We start from the raw sequence: 15,930 nt of genomic DNA, 5'->3' as shown, positions 1-15,930 counted from the left end.
ATCCATGGGAAACATTTCAACTGAAGGGGGGCTGTCCTTTGAAAAGGAGACTGAATGGTTTGATGTTTTTATCTAAGGTGAGTCAGCGCATTCACAAGCAAAATAATTAGAAGAGTCTGTTCGTGTCAACATGGCCACAAACAACGAGTGCTCTTTTTTTTTTCCCCCGCCAAGCTTTTTTCGAAGCCGTCGGCAGCTGCTTTTAACAACAAAAAATACGGTACTCGTAGATCCACCCGTGAAACAAATAACAAGAATCCCCTGCCTTGAATTAACCTATTTTTACGCGCGATAACGTTAGTATGCCGTTTTACCGTAATGGAAAGCCTGCCATTGAGTCGAAAATATTATAAACTTGAAGATAACTTAGTTTCACACCGCTTGGAGTGCTGCGGTGCTCGCTGCGGCTGGCGAGGGGTTTCGGTCCAACTTTTTCATTAGTTAATCCTGCGGCAAAAGCAGCTTTACGCGTTTTTCGGCCTCTACACTCCTTATTCCCTTCCAAAAGCAGCGCCACTGCTTCAAGATGTATTTGGACGGAGCTGAAGGGGTCTTCGAGTTCCTGCGAGGCAACCTGCCTTTTTACGTGATCGTTTTTGTGCCGCTTCTGATCGCCATCTCGCCGGTCGCCCCCGTGCTCGGATCGCACGAGTTCACCGTCTACCGCATGCAGCACTACGACTTGCAGGGAACCGTGCACGGTGAGTAGCGTGCGCGAGGCGCCCAGACACTTGTTCGCACGCCGCACCGTCGGAGATTTTCGTATCTGAGACGAATCGCCGAGCACCAGGTGTGTGGGAACCCTTGCAGGAAAGTCTTGAAGGACGTCGAAAAACATTTACTTCCTCCACACGGACTCGCCGAGCCCCTGAGTGCGCTCATCCTTTTATGTCATAGCTTCGGCAACTTCTGCTTGCGGTTCTAGAAATGCGTAATCTAGGTCGGACGTGCCTGCAGCGCGCCATCAAGTAGGTGGCAATGACCTCACATTTGACGATCACATGCTCTCTCCTGGACCTCGGGAAATTGACGTTAAGAAAAACAGCTACAGCGATCAGGTTCAGCTTTACGTTATGCGATATACATTACACCCCCCCCCTCTCTTTTTTCTTTATCGTATCGTGAAATGTGTTGGATAGTTTTCAATTTTCTTCAGTCTGGCCAAAAATTAAAAGGCCATCCTTAGTAAGAGGCATTTAATGCGCGCATGACGGCCCACAGTTTTATTGACGCCCATCATCTGCTTGCTTCGCTGCTTAGATTATCAGAAAGCCTGCCTTAAGCAGCTTTGAATGTTTGCTCTGAACACAGCATGCGAGCTGACTTAGACTGCTCGCAAACCTTGGTACTGTGACCTTCGAAAACGCTACTCATGGTAAAAGCAGCCTTAAGGACTTTATAAAATAAGTTTCCCGTGTTTCTGCATTTTGCAATTACAGTGAATATCAAACATTTGTGCAGATCTCACCCACATTGAGCATTCGTCTCGAACCCTGTTACGTTACGGTAGCATAGTAGTGCCACATCGGAACTTCTCTTGGCTGTGAACTGCATTGAGTAACGATGAACTTGTCTCTTCTTTCAGGATCTAGGAGTTCTGTTGTGAACACTGAAGCTAGAACATTACATTCATCATCTTACCACAGAAAAGTTGTTATAGCACGGCTTGCCGACCTCACTCATGGGCAGTTCAATGAAGTTATCCAGCAAGGGGCAGCTGGTGTTCTCATATTCTTGCCACAAAACTTCAGTGACGTTGCTCCAGATAAGCTAAAGGTAATGACACTTGCATGTCTACATGCGTACACAATGTACTTGTGAGCATTGAAAAGACTATTTGCTACTGTATCTGTGTGCTTTTCTGTTACCTTGCAGGCTTTGATGGAGTTAGAACATGCACTACAAGAGGATGCTGTGCCTGTGCCAGTTTACTTTGCATACGAGACAGATGAACTAAAAGACATGTACAGAAGCGTCCAGAGGACGTCTGATAATGGCAGAACAACCAGTGTTGCGCAAGGTACAAAAGTGTGGGTGATGAAATGCTAAGAATGTTTAGGTAGGAAAAGCCAGCTGTATTGTTGAACGACATAATTTTGTTTGAACACAGCGAACTGAAATGGTCTGTTTTCTTGTTGCACTCATAACCTGACAATTATCATAAGCAAGAAAGAGATAATTCTCACACACTGCCTTTACTTTCCATGAGGGAAGGCAAGACTAAGGGACATGGTGAGGAATTTTTGTGAAAAGAAGCAGATTGCAATAGCGGCTTTTATTGTTAAACAAAAAAAAAACTCCTCTCATTATTCTACTAGCTGTTGTGCCACAGATGCTTGAGCTGATTACGTATTTTTCTGGTTGCATTGTGCGGTATATATGGTCGATTCTATATTTTTTCTGGTTCAAAGGTCTCATTTGACACTTTTGATCATAGAATGTGTCTAGTACCATTACATTGCCTTTTCTGGGACCTTGCTGTGACAGAGATTGTGTGCTTGTAAGATTGCATGGTTTGCTAAGTGTTACATCACTAAAAAGTGAGAAGAATAGGAGAAAACTTGATATGGTGGTCACAGGTACAAATCTTTGTATCTGACAACATAACACCTCAGTAGATTTGACCTGAACAATAGCCAGTGGGAGCTTGTTTGGCATTCACGTGGGCAGTTATAGCTTCTGTAGTGATTTCACTTGTCTTCACAGCATTGTAAAATAAGGTGCTGTAGTATTCAGCTTCAGCATTCATTCTCACTTAGTTCTTAATTAATTGTAACACTCTTTTCATGAGATAGCTGATGTAGTTGTTGCTTACCATTCATAATTTGTCTTTAACAGTGTATGAGCGATATTATTATGCAGTTGTAGTAATTTAGTGTGACAATGTTGTTGTTAATAAAAAGAAATGACTAGGATTACACAAGATAGCTATGACATATATGCATGTTTTGTATCGTGCATTTTGGGCTCCGTGCTGTATTGCCAAAGCTGTGCATATATATGTTATTTCCACAATTATGTATATCATGAAATTTGTCTCTTAAAGCATAGATATTTTATCATTATGCAGCTGTAAGGTTCATTGTCTTCCTATTGGATTCACATTCCTGTAATATTTGCCACAATAGTATTTCTTTGCTTTGCATAACGTGAAATGTCATCAAAACTTTTTCTTGTTTTGCAGATAATGATGGTTCATAAACAAATTTGTAACTGAAAACAAGTATAAAATTTCGGTTATGTAGGGTGCTGTTCTTTTCACCTTTCAAAGTTACTTGCTAGAGCATACTTTTCCCAAGAGCTACAATGGCTGAGCCATGATGGAGATGGACATAGCTTTCAATACTATGGCTTGCTGGATTTAATGTGAAAGTATGCACGATTCCGTCTGCTAGTGAGATGTTTGTGCATGTGGGAAAACTGTGGCACTTCTTCTCTTCAACATGTGCAGAGCTGTGGGGCATGCTAAAGGCCAGTGGATTTCAGCTGGTGATCTCTGGAAGTCAGGCCAAAGTGATTCCAGACATTCAGCTTTTCAATATTCAGGTAAGTTTGGCAAAAATCTGGTAATGATTGATTTCAAGTTTATCTTGTTCTTCTATCCCAATGATGCAAAATTCAGCTAAATTGCGCAGTTATCGGCACTTTTTTGTAGTTAACAAGTGTAAGCAAACGGATGCGTTGACAGCATTTCATCATGTCTTTTTATGGCCCTCTTAGCGTGTCGCAATATGTATAGGCACTTATGACCATAGAATACAGCACTGCACTCACCTTCTTTCTTTTTTTTTTATTAAGCAGAATTTTGTCACCATTATCTAGTGAAATTTCTTTCTTTATATTGAATGACATGATATAAAGGGTTAAAATATATGAATATTGTATAAGTTAATTATAGAATAAAATAACATGATGTAGCAATGCAAGTTTAGAAGATCTCCACAAGAAGTTTTAGTTGAAACTTGTCTGTGGCTGTTGGAAGTTACATAGTTACGCTTTATGTAGTAACACAAGGGAATCCTCTCATATTGTGCACATAGTTGTACATCTGATATCCGACATTTGTGTCTGTCTTGAAATGTTTTTAAAGTGCAGTCATGTAGTCCCAGATTTGCGTTCTGCTACTGTTTCTGATGTTCATGAACTCAGCAACATTTAAACTGGCAAAAGTCAACATGGGTCAAGCTGGAGAGCTTGTTCAAGAGGTATCATTTATGATGAAGAGGTTGCTAGAATACATCTTGTTGTGGCTGCAAATACGTGTAGAAGAGGACATAACTAATTCATATAGAAAGTGCTTGTAACTACAGTGGAACTTCGATTATACGTCTCCCAGTTTCGCGACGACGTGCATTTTACAACGAATCGGTTAGGTCCCGGCAAAATCTCAATAGGAATAACGTATTAAAAACCTTAGTTCTACGACGCAGTTTTACGTCGACCCCGCATGCTACGACGACATTCAGATTTCATCCAAAAGAAAAAAGAACGCCTTTACTTGAATCAAGCATGGACCAAATATTCACGAGTGCAAAATATAGACCTGCGTTCCCCTTGGTTTACGATAAGAAAAGTAAAGAGCGAGACAGATGTCTTCTTAGAATGGAAAATTTATTCTTCTGGAACTTCATGCGCTTCTACACACGCTGCAACGGCATGTGCTAGTATCTGGGGTCGTTATCTAGCCAAGCTCTATCCACACAAAGTAGCTCCAGCCGGCCGAAAAGCTGATATTTTCACGTTTTCTGTCCATGGAAATATTTTATGGTCGACATACAGCTGATCTCTTGCCTTTGTCGCACTCGCAGTCACAGGCTTGCGGACGCATAAGGGCGCGACGCAGCTGTTTTCACTGTGAAAGATTACATTCACTTGACGTCGACATTCATACTAACAGTGAGACATCACAAGTTGCACTTCACAAGGCCACAAATATCAACGTGCATAGCCATGTCACACATGAAGGCATTGGGCTCGTTAACAAAGCGCAAAGCGCACTCCGAACTCTGAAGAAGCACACCCGAGTGTGCTCGAGTGCGACACCTGCAGCGGGGTGCTTCGGAGCTTAACCGCGATTTCCCCCGACTGCCTTAGGGGGCTTGACAGCGCGGCGGCGGCAGTGTTTGTGGCCCTTTGATGGCGCTAGGAAAGAGGGGGGGGGGGGGGAAGCCGGAAGCACATTGTTGTAGTTTTTCTGGAAGTCACACAAGGCCTCTCTTCTGGCTAAGGGCTTGCGCAAAGTGTTGATGATATGTTTAACACCCGAGTTGTGTACCGAGTGCATAATAGCAATTACTCGCACCTCCTGTGAACAACCTCAGCGGATACATTTTTCTCTCCTGGCACATGTGCATGTCTCTTTCCTTGGAACTCATTACGTTACCTCTCCTGAAAATTTCATAATTTGCCTAACTCCGTTTTTTATTCCTTTCAGGGAAAGCTATCTGGTTTTGGCGTTGAAGAGCAGCTGCCAACAGGTGTTATTGTGGCGCACTACGATTCATTCGGAGTTAGTCCGGTGAGTTCACTCTGCACTCAGGGAGAGCACAGATGCACTACCAGTATGGTTGCCATGCCTTCTGATTTCGCATCTACCACCTTGCGTAACTGCACTACTCTAACCCCTGCAGGCATTGTCTTTTGGCGCGGACTCCAATGGTAGTGGGGTTGCTGCCCTTCTTGAACTGGCCCGCTTATTCTCAAGATTGTACACTAATTCGAGGACACATCCACAGTAAGTACACCAGTGAGGAGAAAACTCAAAGTTGACAGTAGTTCGATGCATTAGCCTGTAGGTGCTGAGCTTTTCGCGTATTGGGTTTGTAAACAATTTGAGCATGTTCCCAGAAAGTTTCCTTTGCATAAAAATCCCCCTTCCCACACACCTTCGTCAGTGTGGGGAATATATTTTTTTTTCAAGCTAAACAACCACTGCTTGCTTGCGACGCTGTCATATGTGCTGTCTTGCAAAATGGTCATTTCTCTGTTCTACTGTGGCTACAACCTGTCTTTTGTGCTGCTGTGGGGTCAGTTGCATTGCTTCCTTACGTGCAAGGGTCTTATTTTTTTATTTCTTTCCTACTTTAGTTTGTTGCTACTTTCTTCTTTTGAGATGTTAGTCTTATCATGACCCCTTAACGTGCGAAGTTTAATGCACTGTCTGAAAATGCGTAAAATTCGCACAGCATAACAACGAGGCACTAAATATTACATTCTAGCGCCTCTCGTAATCATAGGGTGGTTTTGGGACGTTGAACCCCGCATATCAATCAATCAATCAAATATTACATTCTAGGAATGAAAATGAAGGAATGTGTTGTTTCGTGTGTTTTGGTAATTAGTCATAATTAAAGATGTAATGAAATATTCACCTATTCTACTGTCAGTGATGTTTCACTTTTCCCTATAAAGAATGACATTGTAGGCTTAAGGTATGTGCACAATCACTGTGATGTTGTAGTCATCTTAAGAAAAATTGGTATTACCTTTGATGGTCCTGGAACGTGCCAGACCGAGTGACCTGTGGAACATCATAGTGCCTTGAACAAAGTGATTAATTACGGTCACATGCAGCGCATTAAGTCAAAACAATCTGACTATGTAAAAGGTCAAAATCACGTCTTAAGCAATGTATCTTTCTCTCTTTTGGCCAGAAGTCATCGCAACTAGAATGAAAAAGTGTGTATAGAGTCGTAGCTACTGCTGCTGAGGGGTATGTAGCGGGCTGCTAATAATGTGCTCTGGCTCCACTACAGCGTGTGGACCAATACATTTCACCTTCCAGTAGTGAACGAATGCTGTCAAGAAAATGACTAGTCACTATAGAAAGCCAGTGTCTTGCTCAACCAAAGTGTGAGACAGGGTTATACTGTAATTCATTATAATGCACAAAGCATAATGATGAGACAAAGGCTCAAAACGGTAACGGAGACTCTGTCTAACTTTCAGCCGATGTTAATTCAGAAGACAGTACAATAATTATTGTAATTAAGCTGCAGCTGTTGCAAAAGGCAGCTGCATTGGCAGACCTTTTGTTGGTTCGATTGATAATGACCTCGTTTGCCTATGTATGCCTGAATGTGGTACGCTGTCTTGGGTTGTTGTTTCCAACACATGATTTTTTTTCGTTCACATTTGCCATCAGATATTAGTTACATTATTTATATATGACATGTAGCAGTTGGTTATTTATCTGTGCTATTTGCAATGAAGCTTAGTTGGACGTCATTGTCAATCTTCGTAACTTGTTTCGTACCTTGTTTCGCTGTGCTCATTGTGATTGTACTGTAGTTCTTCGTACTTCAGAAACGCCTCAATGTTTATATGTTTGCCTCGATGTAAGCGCTTTTCTAGCTTGTGTGTAAACTGTAGCAGTTAAAAATTCGTGTTACTTTCATAGGTAAAAGACAATGCCCTTACTGCATGTGATTATCATGGCATGTACTTGTGTGATAAGCATTTGCCTTTGATAATTTTTTTATGCTGATGTAGCTTCTTAATCACATGATACATTTATTGGATATGACAGAGTGCAAGGAGTGTAAAAAGAGTGTAAACGAAAAGTAAAGCACCTGTTCTAATTGGAAATTTTCAGCTTCAATCTTGTTTTTCTGATTTCTGCTGGAGGCAAGTTCAACTATCACGGCACAAAAAAATGGATAGAAGACAACATTGACAGCACAGGTGAATACTCTGCACTTATTCACAAGTATACATACACTCTGTCATGCTGAGTTTTCTTTCTTTCACAGTTTATTTGTTTCTGTCCCGCAAATTTCTTAAAGTGGTGCACAGCATCCCAGAAATTGCGTACGCTTTACAAGTATGAAGTTTTTGTTTGATTGATGTTAAACGCTGTCAAACACTGTTAAACTGCAGGCATAAGTTGCAAGGAGCCGGCAGTGTGAGGAAAAAAAAGAATGTGTGGTATTTAGAAATATGTATAGCTTACCCTAAACACGTGTAGTAGCACTGAGGATAGACCCCGATTGCCTCATTTAAGATCCTGAAGTAACATCAGGTCAACACTGAGTCTATATTGATGTGAACCAGATCGATTTTGGATGCCAGCAGATAAACATGTTGAAGATTGTTTTATGTATTTGTTCTGATGACACAACTGCTACGTGCACAGGCATTGCTCAGTCTTGATAATCATAAAGCAAATATTGGACAAAGCTTTCACTTGAAGCACTCAATATGCTTGTTTTTTTATACCTTGTTATGTTTCAGCTCTCTCTCTCTTGCCTCTCTAATTACAGAGGGAAGTCTCCTGGCTGACTCGTTGTTTACTATGTGCTTAGACTCTCTAGGGAGTGGAGATGACCTTTACGTTCATGTGTCAAAGCCTCCAAAAGAAGGCAGTGCAACATCGAGGTTATTCAATGTAGGTATCTTGACATCTTGGTAAGAACACTTTTATACTCCACAGTTTTGAGCTGTTGTTATCAGACTTATAATGGCTCTTTTTGCAAATGTTGATGATGGCCAGATATTGTGTTCATAGCACAGATGTAGTGAAAGCGCAATTTCTTTTTTTCTTCTTAAATTTGTTTTGACAAAAGAAAGAAAATATAGTATTGTACGAATTGTGCTGCTTGGCCTTTAGGTGGGGTTTTTTAGTTTACCAAGCAAGTAGTGTGGCATGGTTTAGACACTTTGCATAGTGCTGTGTCAGTTCAAGAAAACATGAAGTTTTTTTCCCTTTGCCTGCTTGGACATTGTGATAGAAAGTGTAAGAGTGACATTGTGGTAGAAAATGAAGGGGTAGGGGCAGAATAGTATTTTCAAAGTTACGTACATACTATCTCCTTCTCCTTACTTTTACTCTTCTTTCCCGTGCCTTTCACATCCAAACGTTGCACGTCAGGCATGATCTCCCAAGAACACTTTTAATCCTGAGCTGCAAAGTTCATACTTACTATTTGCATAGTAGTGACTCGTGTAAATGCACGCAGGAACTGCAGAAAGTGTCGGAGACCGTTTCACCTGCTACACGGGTGTCAATGGTGCATAAAAAAATCAACTTGGCGGATGAGACCCTGGCCTGGGAGCATGAGCGCTTTAGCATGCGTCGCCTGCCAGCTTTTACTGTCTCCCATCTTCCCAGTCATCGGTCACCGAGCCGCAGTTCCATTTTCGACACGCGGTGAGACGCTTACTCCTCAAAAAGACGTGCCTTGTGTTTTGGCAGAATCGCTTTAGGCAGAATCAATGTGCTTGTGGTCGACTCAGTGGTGCTGTTGTCTCACTCGGAAATCACCCGAGAAGCTGAAGGTGACTGTGGCACTTGATTGGCAGACACTTTTTGCTGCAATTGTGTAGTCTGCTTGCTTGCTTTCATGATCATAAAACAGTGTGTTTCGTTCTTGGGAGTTACTTTGTTGGATTGTAGTGCATTGTACATCTATAAATATTTAGTGAAAATCATTTATTCCTGTTTTCTCAGTCTTGCACACTTACGATATTTTGCAGAATTGTGCCAGCCAATTTCATGTTTCTTACTTTCGTAACATATCTTTGTTTTAAAGGGACTCTAAAGAGAATCAGTGACTTGGTCATGATTGATCAACTGAACTCTGAGAACTCTAATGCTGTAAGTTTCACTGTCATAAATTCATTATTAGTGAAAAAAATCAAGGTTAAAATTTCATTCTTAAATTTTGTGCTGAGATCTCCGCACATACTAAATTTCAAAATCTATTCATAGTATTTTCGCGACATTGGCTCGATAAAATTTTCCAAAACTTCATGTGCTAGTTCTGTGGTACCCACAGATGACAATGTACTGATTTTTATTGAGTAGAAGCTTTGTAGGACTCCAGTAGACACCTTCAAAATTTAATACGCCATGATGTTTGGTGGGATAATCTTGCAGTGGTGTCTCCACCTTCATTTTCTCTTTGCGCGCTTTCTCGCTTACCAAGTGTCATGTCATGGTAAGAGTGGTATTTTCGGGATTTTGAAATAATACTTTACTAATATACTTTACTAATATACAAGAAAGATCGTTTTGCTCCACAGTGTCCCTTTAAAGGACACAACAGACGAAGGCCTGTGTTGTCGCTTTCACATATTGTGTCCCCATTTTAATGGTTTTTTTTTTACAGCGTCGTATTGACTCGCCCAACAAACAGTTTCTCTGGCCCGTCTTGTCACTTGCATTTTACTTTGTTGTCGAAGGCTGGTTGAACTACGTATGCCTGTGTATTAGCTTTGATATCGATATTCTTTTGTTAAGATTTCATGAGCTTCAAATCGACCGATTTCATCATGAGTTTGACTACGGTGCTGCTGCCGCTAGACGTATGCACTGATTTGAGACCTTTCAGGCAGTGATGCAATAGGATAAGGACGTGTTTGAGCTATAACAAAATTGCTTATCTGTTGAGGCTAGAATGCATTGAGATGAGAGTGAAGATTTTTTAACAGGAGTTTCATTTACTAACGAAGACATACAAGAGTGCTGCAGTCAAATACATCATTAAGAAAATGAGATGCAGTTGTTCTGTTTAAGTTCCAATTTTGTTTACACAATTTTCATTCACCAAGATATTTCTATAAGTATTCGCTTGTTTGTACATGAAAGTAGAGCCCTATTTTCTCACTCATGTGTCAGCAGTGGCCTTGCATTTGAGTCAAATAGGTTTATTTGGCTTGACTTGTGAGCGTATTGCTGATGTTAATGTGGTGTTTTCTCCAGTGACAAAGTTGAAAAGGACAAGTTGGCCCGGAATGTGAAAGTGATTGCTGAAGCCTTGGCTCGCATCCTCTACAATGTGACAGACAGTGAAGCAAGTCTAGAAGTCTTCCGTGAAAGCCTGGTCTGTTTTCAGATGCTATGCATTTTGCATTCAATGTCTCATTTCCATGGTGCCCCAGATAAGCGAGAGCAATTGTATGTAATTTGTTCATGAAGGGCTTGTTGTTTGCTTGGCATTCAGTTGCTAACAGAATAGCTTGAATGGGTCAAAAATATGTACGTATAAGCCTGATGCTTTTACTGCCCAAACCCCATGTCAACTTAACATTTACCTTTTAGCCATGAAATGAGACAATAGTCGACATATGATTCAGTATTTGAAAGTGGTTCTTTGTAAACATCTGTATGCACCTATTAGTGCACCCTGGTTTGTGAATGCATTTACTTTTCTCGTCTCCCCGTTACTGCATTCTCATGACCTTGTACGGAGGCTTGACGATAAGGGACAATAAGAGAGTAGAGTGGGTCACGGAACAAATGGGTATGAGTGTAAAAAAAAATGGACATGATCAGGGCATGTAGCATTAAGGCAAGATAACCACTAGTCATTAAGAGTAACTGGCTGAATTTCTACAGAAGGCACGTGTGTGACTAGAGGAGGAGGCAGAAAGTTGGGTGGGCAGATGTGATTTCAGAGTACAGGTCCTTGAAATCCTTGAAAACCCTTGAATTTGAAAATTTCATTTCCAAGGCCATTGAAAGTCCTGAAATTTTTTGCCATCTTTGGAAATCCTTAAATTTCTTAAGCAGTGCACTTTCATATCGGCATCGCGACCTCCTAAATGTGGTACATCGGTGTGTGAACCTGTCACTCCTTATTTCTGAAGCAGTAATGCGTGGCGGGTGCGCATGGTCCCATTTAGCAAAAGTGCATGTGAAAAAAGTTTGTGGCGAGGGTGAAGCAGTGAATGTGATAGCAAGAAATTAGAATGTCACACGAAGAAGGGCAAGCAACCCCATACATGCAGCGCGCCGCTCAAGCACGAAGGACGCACGAAAAGAAAGTGCAGAGGACGAGTGCTGATGAACCACTGTCACAGCTCGACATTAGAAGCGTGCTGCTTAAACAAACCCAGAAGGGTTCTAGAAATAAACACACATGTATTCACCGGATGAGTGTAAATTAACCACTGTCACAGTTATTACTTCTCAGTTGTTGAGCAATGTGCTGCGAGTGTCAACTGCGCACAAGTCGACACTCCTTATTGGGTGGTGCCATCAAACTTCAAGGCTATAGCAAGCGCCGTGTGGGTTTAAGAATATATTTTAAGTCACTTCCCAAGTGTACCTAAATGCTCATTCCTTTAATTGAGGTCCATTGCCAGCACGCCCAACACTGACGTAGCTCTGTAGAAAGGGCAACGAAAGTTCTAGTGACGTCACACCAGATCTGTAGTCTGGTGAGTGACCTCCGGACTTCCGCCCCGTACATACCGGCAAAGCATCGTGTCTGCTGCAGTAAGCGGCGAGTTTGTTTTGCAGGTGCTTGTGTGGCACATGTGTACGAGAGCTAACAATACTCGGCATGACGCATGCAAAGCTTTGTGATCACGTGACTAAGTCAGCTACACTGCTACGTACTTGCCCAACTCGATCCCCACAAACAAGAACTGAAAATTGTCCATATCAAAAAGGCGACAAATCATACAGCGAGAATAAATGAACCTTGGTGCGTGTATCTTGCTTATTGGAGCTGTAATTAAAGGTCGCAGCAAAGAGCGTGCAAGCCACAAATATTGTGGCACGGCCCCTTTAAGGCCTGACTACACATGCGCATTGAAGCCAATCAGCGCGTAACTTTCTGACATGGCATCGTGCCTTTTCCCTATAGAGAGGGTGCGACAAGTCATCGAGACTACGCTCTTTTTTTTATAATTGCAATATCCATGTATTTATTGCAAGTGCTTATTATAAGCATGCTACTTCTAGTCCTTGAAAAACTTTCAGCAGGTCCTGGAAAGTCCTTGAATATCCTTGAAATTTTGCTTTGGAAACCTGTACAAACCCTGGATTTAGGACTTTGCAGGGATAACATGGCTGCATCAAGCAAAGGACCAGGTTGATTAGAGAAACATGAGAGAGGCCTTTCCTTTCAGAGGGCGTCGTCAGGCTTATGACAATAATGGTAATGATGTACAGGGGGTGCAGGAGGACTACCTCGGTGCCTGGATTGACACGCTATCAAGTCAGCCGCGTGGTGCCCAGCTAATGGCAAAGGGCAAGACACCTTTGGTCACCATGCTCGAGCAGGCGCTTGCACGGCACCTCAAGGAAGTTCGCCTGTCGGCCTTCCGGCCAGACAAGAGGTGATGCTCCTGCTTTTGCCTTTTCAGTTTAATCTGCTGCATTCAAAGATGTCATCTCCCGATTGCCACAATTAGCTGATGCTTTTGGAACTGCTGCAATAAATGGGAGTAAGTGAGAAATGATAAGTAGTAGTGTGCGTGAGTATTTCTCCTTGCTCTCCTTTCTTGTCGGGTAATTGGATCATTGGCATCGTCCCATTGAAGTTAAAATAACTGATAATGGCGCTCATAGTTTTTCTGTAGCATGAGAATGTAGAATATATCTTAAGCAAATTTCTTGTTTGCATCTTGTTTCAGGGATCCTGAAGTTGTGTTTTATGATACTCCAGTTGCTGTCATGAATGCATACAGGTCAGTGCACGCACTAAATTTCTGTTAGCTTCTGAGAGTTTACTCTACCCTAACACTTGGACCAAATGAAACAAGTTTACCACTTTCTCTTTCAATATGCAGTGTCAAGCCAGCTGTGTTTGACTTGTTTCTGGCAGCAATTATTGGTGCCTACCTGGGAACTGTGTACCTTGTCATTGTGGTAAGTTCTGCTTCATCAAAGCTCACAAGTCTGAGCATGAATGGTGGTCAGCATAGTAGGAAATGAAGTTTTGTAAAAAGATTACAGCATCCGAGCTCACGTAGGATATTGTGCATTTAAATTTCAATTAGTAAAGCGCATGCTCTAGTAGCTGGGCTATTCCGTTATTACTCAAAAAAGTGTTGCAGGGCCCTTTAAACTTAGGTTAATGCATTATGGATTCACTGTAATGCCACCACCATAACTTTTTAATATGCCAAGATTATATTGATAGTTATAAAAATGAAGCAGCATAGCTGTTCTCCATGTTTATGTAATGCACTGTTGCAATTTTAGTTAATGTAAACTGTGTCAGCTGTATTTTGAAATGAGGTATCTAACTGCAAACTAGGCATGTACTAAGGCTTGATAGTGTTTCATTCCATAGCTGAGAATACAGGGGTTGCGTGCTTTTTGGATTTGTTTATCCCACAGAACTTTCACCATGTACAGAGGGTTGTGGGCCTGTTCTCCCAGCCAAAGGCGAAAGTGAACTAAGTGTTCGACGGCCGACCAAATCAGTTTGGACGGTGCTCTTCCATTCTTGCCCTGCACCTTCATTGCATAGGCTCATTAGAAAATGACCGGTGTCAATGCTGGCAGCATCCTTGAGAAACTCTTCATGCTTGAGGACATGCCTGTGTGTTCACTGATTAAGTGTACCTGTTGAAGCACCAGACTGTAGCACCATTATATCTCCATTACGTATTGCAGTCTTTCGTTCCTCATTGTGTTTTAACAGCTGCTGTAGAGCATGAGTTGTTTGGGTTCTAATGGAATAGTGAAGGTGATTGTCTCTATCTGGGACGGAGCTCCCAAAAGTGCCAGCTTTGCATTGTGCCACACTTAGGGCTGTATGTCGTGCGTGAATGATTCTGACAGTGTCGTAGCATTGTTGCCTTTTTCAGCGACTTGTCATGCCTTTATGTTGATGCGGTCGTTTTAGAATGTGTTGTTTCTGTTTGTGTACTGCCCGGTTGTAAATAGTAATGTATATACACATTTTTGCACATTTAGGAAGTATTTCGTAGTGAATTGCAATCAGGTGGGATGCAAAGATAGACTGTTAAAAACATTCGTCGGTATCGCGTGGTCTGGACTTAATTGATGTACAGTCTATTTGTTTGTTGCCCTCAGGAGTTGTGAAACAACTGTCATTGTTGGCCTTTTTTTTTGCATGTGAGTCGTACGTACTAGTTATTAAATTACTCTGAATGTTGCTCTGTGTGTGTTGTTTGTACTTGTCTCTCGAAGTAGAGGTCTCACTGGTTCATAGCCAAATAGGCGACCACTGAGTGGTTAACTAGGCTAGATTGCTTTCATTTGTGCTTGTCCCTTACTTTGGCATCATGATAACAACGCAGTTTTAATTGTCAACAAACTACTTTTATTGAAGCAGCATTTCAGGGAGCCACCCTAAACAAGGTGGATCTAGGTTTTCTTCATGGCAGTGTAGGGATGGGTCTGACTGCGAGATTGTTATGGATAATAATTCAGCTAAGATGCTTATGATTAGTAATGACAAATTTGTTCGCATCCAGTGAGCATTTTAACATTGTTCTTCATGAGTTTGTCATCATTCGTAGGATGGTACATGGTACTTCACACTAATTTCAATGGAAAGGGTTAAGGACATGCAGACATCCCCTTATATCGATGCTTGGCCTAGGGCCCCCTTTATCCCAAAAACTACTGTTATTGGAATCTCTTCTTTGACAAAGAAGGAAACGTGGCCAAAAAATGTGAAAACCTGCATGCTTTTAACACTTGCTTTTGCGTGTGCCTTGCCTTCCTTGCCTTCAAACAGTGTGACTTAGGAGCGGCCTTTTTACATAGGACCGGAAATGCTTATAAAAGTTTTTAGACTGATGAATGTAAAGAAACATGAAAGGATGAAATTCACAGACCTGCAGTTATATTGAGCTGCAATAATGAGAGCATTTAAAGTTAAAAGCGTGTGTGATTTTGCTAGAATGGCTTTGTGAAAGTCCCCGAGACATAGTTAAAAGTATCACTAAAATTTTGTTCATTGTAGCTTCATTAGGTGCAGTTTACGAAACTAATATTGCCTTGCAATGCTAATTTTGGTTAGTAAGCTTTCTACTCCTGTATCCTGTAATTTTAAGCTTTCCTGCATAATTTCTTATTGAGTCAAATATCTGCTTCTTTCAACAGTAATTAATTTTACTTCTGAAATTCAACAAACCTTTTTATATCAGCATACTCTTGAGAAACGATTTCTTTGTCCTAGTATATTTAGATACGTTAAATGTCCATGAGCCAAAGACTCC

At 41.5% G+C, this 15,930-nt stretch overlaps 1 protein-coding gene across 2 annotated transcripts; it reads left to right on the top strand.

Moving 5' to 3' along the window:
- Positions 1–392: 392 nt before the first annotated feature.
- On the top strand, positions 393–14,859 carry LOC119187803 (BOS complex subunit ncln). 2 transcript variants are annotated; one of them, XM_037435896.2, is made up of 14 exons: positions 393–701; positions 1,586–1,776; positions 1,876–2,020; positions 3,452–3,546; positions 5,435–5,518; positions 5,631–5,734; positions 7,595–7,683; positions 8,262–8,386; positions 8,958–9,148; positions 10,703–10,823; positions 12,911–13,068; positions 13,366–13,419; positions 13,522–13,600; positions 14,075–14,859. In XM_037435896.2, exons 1-14 carry the CDS (start codon positions 527–529, stop codon positions 14,135–14,137), a joined length of 1,674 nt encoding a protein of 557 aa, XP_037291793.1. In that variant the 5' UTR covers positions 393–526; the 3' UTR covers positions 14,138–14,859. The 2 variants fall into 2 exon arrangements, with proteins under 2 accessions (XP_037291793.1, XP_037291785.2); XM_037435888.2 differs by having other exon boundaries at positions 394–701; positions 12,902–13,068.
- The last annotated feature ends 1,071 nt before the right edge of the window (positions 14,860–15,930 follow it).

The sequence above is a fragment of the Rhipicephalus microplus genome, chromosome 1 (assembly GCF_043290135.1).
Source record: "Rhipicephalus microplus isolate Deutch F79 chromosome 1, USDA_Rmic, whole genome shotgun sequence".
Lineage (NCBI taxonomy): Eukaryota > Metazoa > Arthropoda > Arachnida > Ixodida > Ixodidae > Rhipicephalus > Rhipicephalus microplus.
This window is presented reverse-complemented; position numbering and strand designations above follow the sequence as displayed.